We start from the raw sequence: 1,687 nt of genomic DNA on the forward strand, positions 1-1,687 counted from the left end.
TGGACTGTGATACCATTGATTTGTTCTGCTTGTGAACAAAGAAGTATAATTCTAAAAAAAAAAACCCAAAATTAGTTGACCATATAATAATACTGAAAAACTTTTATTGTATCTTCTGCTCTCATACTCTTATTACTTCTCCTCATTATTGGTCACACTTATTATTAGTATTAACCTTTATTTTAATTACCAGGTAAGAATGAAAATTTTGAAGTTCCCATCCATTCCAACCCTCTTTCCATCAAACTCAATGACATTTGTCTATTCCAAAGCAAACTACTTCGATTTAAAATCATAGTCATTAACCCAGGTCTTCTTCTTTGCTCAAATATATTTGACTAAAATATTTGAAATGTCAGAAAATTCTGCAGCAGTATTTAGCTTTATCAAATTTATTAAGAACAACATGAGAGAAAGCTTAACAATGAAATGTGGAAGGAAAAAACAACTAACAATAATATGAAGGAAATGTGTTGAGAGGTTGTTCATAATAGAAAACATTTATAAGAACTTTATTTTTTTAACATTACTAACACTTTCATTTACCAGAGAGAAGCATAACTTTCTGGAGGGTGTCCTTAAAGGCTTGCTTCACTTGCTGATTCCTCAGAGAGTATATAAATGGATTCATCATGGGAGCAACGGAGGTATTGAGAATAGTGACTCTTTTGGTCATTGATGATGTTTCTCTTGCAGAGGGATTAAGATAAATGAATATGCAACTTCCATAAGAGATGGAAATGACAATCATGTGAGAGGAACAGGTAGAAAATGCCTTTTTTCTCTGACTGGCAGAAGGGAGTTTCAAAATTGTCCTTATGATGAACATGTAGGATAGAATTATTAATGCCAAAGTGAAAAGCAGAATCATTATTGCAGAGTAAACTCCAACCACTTGTAGGAGCCATTTGTCTGAGCAGGATAAGTTCAATAAGGCGAAGTAGTCACAAGCAAAGTGATCAATGACATTGGAGCCACAATAATCTAACTGGTGAAAAAGAATAACTAGTGGGAAGATGTTTAAGAATCCTGCCAGCCAAGCACAAAAGACAAGCAATATGCAGACTCTCTTGTTCATGATGGTGGTATAATGCAGGGGTTTGCAGATGGCTACATATCGATCATAGGACATGGTCGTTAGAAGGTAAAATTCAGTTGTACCCAGGAAGATGGAGAAAAACAACTGAGCCATGCAATCATCATATGAAATTGATTTGTCCTTAGTAATAATTGCGCCCAGGAATCTAGGGGTACAGACAGTTGTAAAGGTGATTTCTAATATAGAGAAGTTCCTAAGGAAGAAATACATAGGGGTCTGTAGATGTGAGTCCACCAAGGTGAGAGTGATGATTGTCAGATTTCCAGCAACACTCAATATATATGTGATAATTAAACAGACGAAAATCACAACCTGAAGCTCTGGGTCATCTGTTAGCCCTAGTAGAATGAATTCTTTGGGTACAGTGTGATTTCTCATTGTCAATCCTTTTTTCCCTCCCTTTTAGAACATAAAGTTATGTTCTCCTATAATATAAAAAATATTAGAGTGAAATTGAAGATAGGGCAAAACACTTTAAAATACTCATAGAGATTAGTTTTATGTGAAGTAAATTAAAACATTGTATTCACCAGTATCCCTCTCCAAACTGCATGCTATCTTACATCCAAATAACTTGTATTACCAGGA

At 34.5% G+C, this 1,687-nt stretch overlaps 1 protein-coding gene across 1 annotated transcript; it reads right to left on the reverse strand.

The window, feature by feature from the left end:
* Positions 1-538: 538 nt before the first annotated feature.
* Positions 539-1,477, reverse strand: LOC107148887 (olfactory receptor 6C3-like). Its single transcript, XM_015493618.1, has one exon. The coding sequence runs from the start codon at positions 1,475-1,477 to the stop codon at positions 539-541; it is 939 nt and encodes a 312-aa protein (XP_015349104.1).
* Positions 1,478-1,687: the final 210 nt, after the last annotated feature.

The sequence above is a fragment of the Marmota marmota genome, unplaced genomic scaffold (assembly GCF_001458135.2).
Source record: "Marmota marmota marmota unplaced genomic scaffold, marMar, whole genome shotgun sequence".
NCBI lineage: Eukaryota > Metazoa > Chordata > Mammalia > Rodentia > Sciuridae > Marmota > Marmota marmota.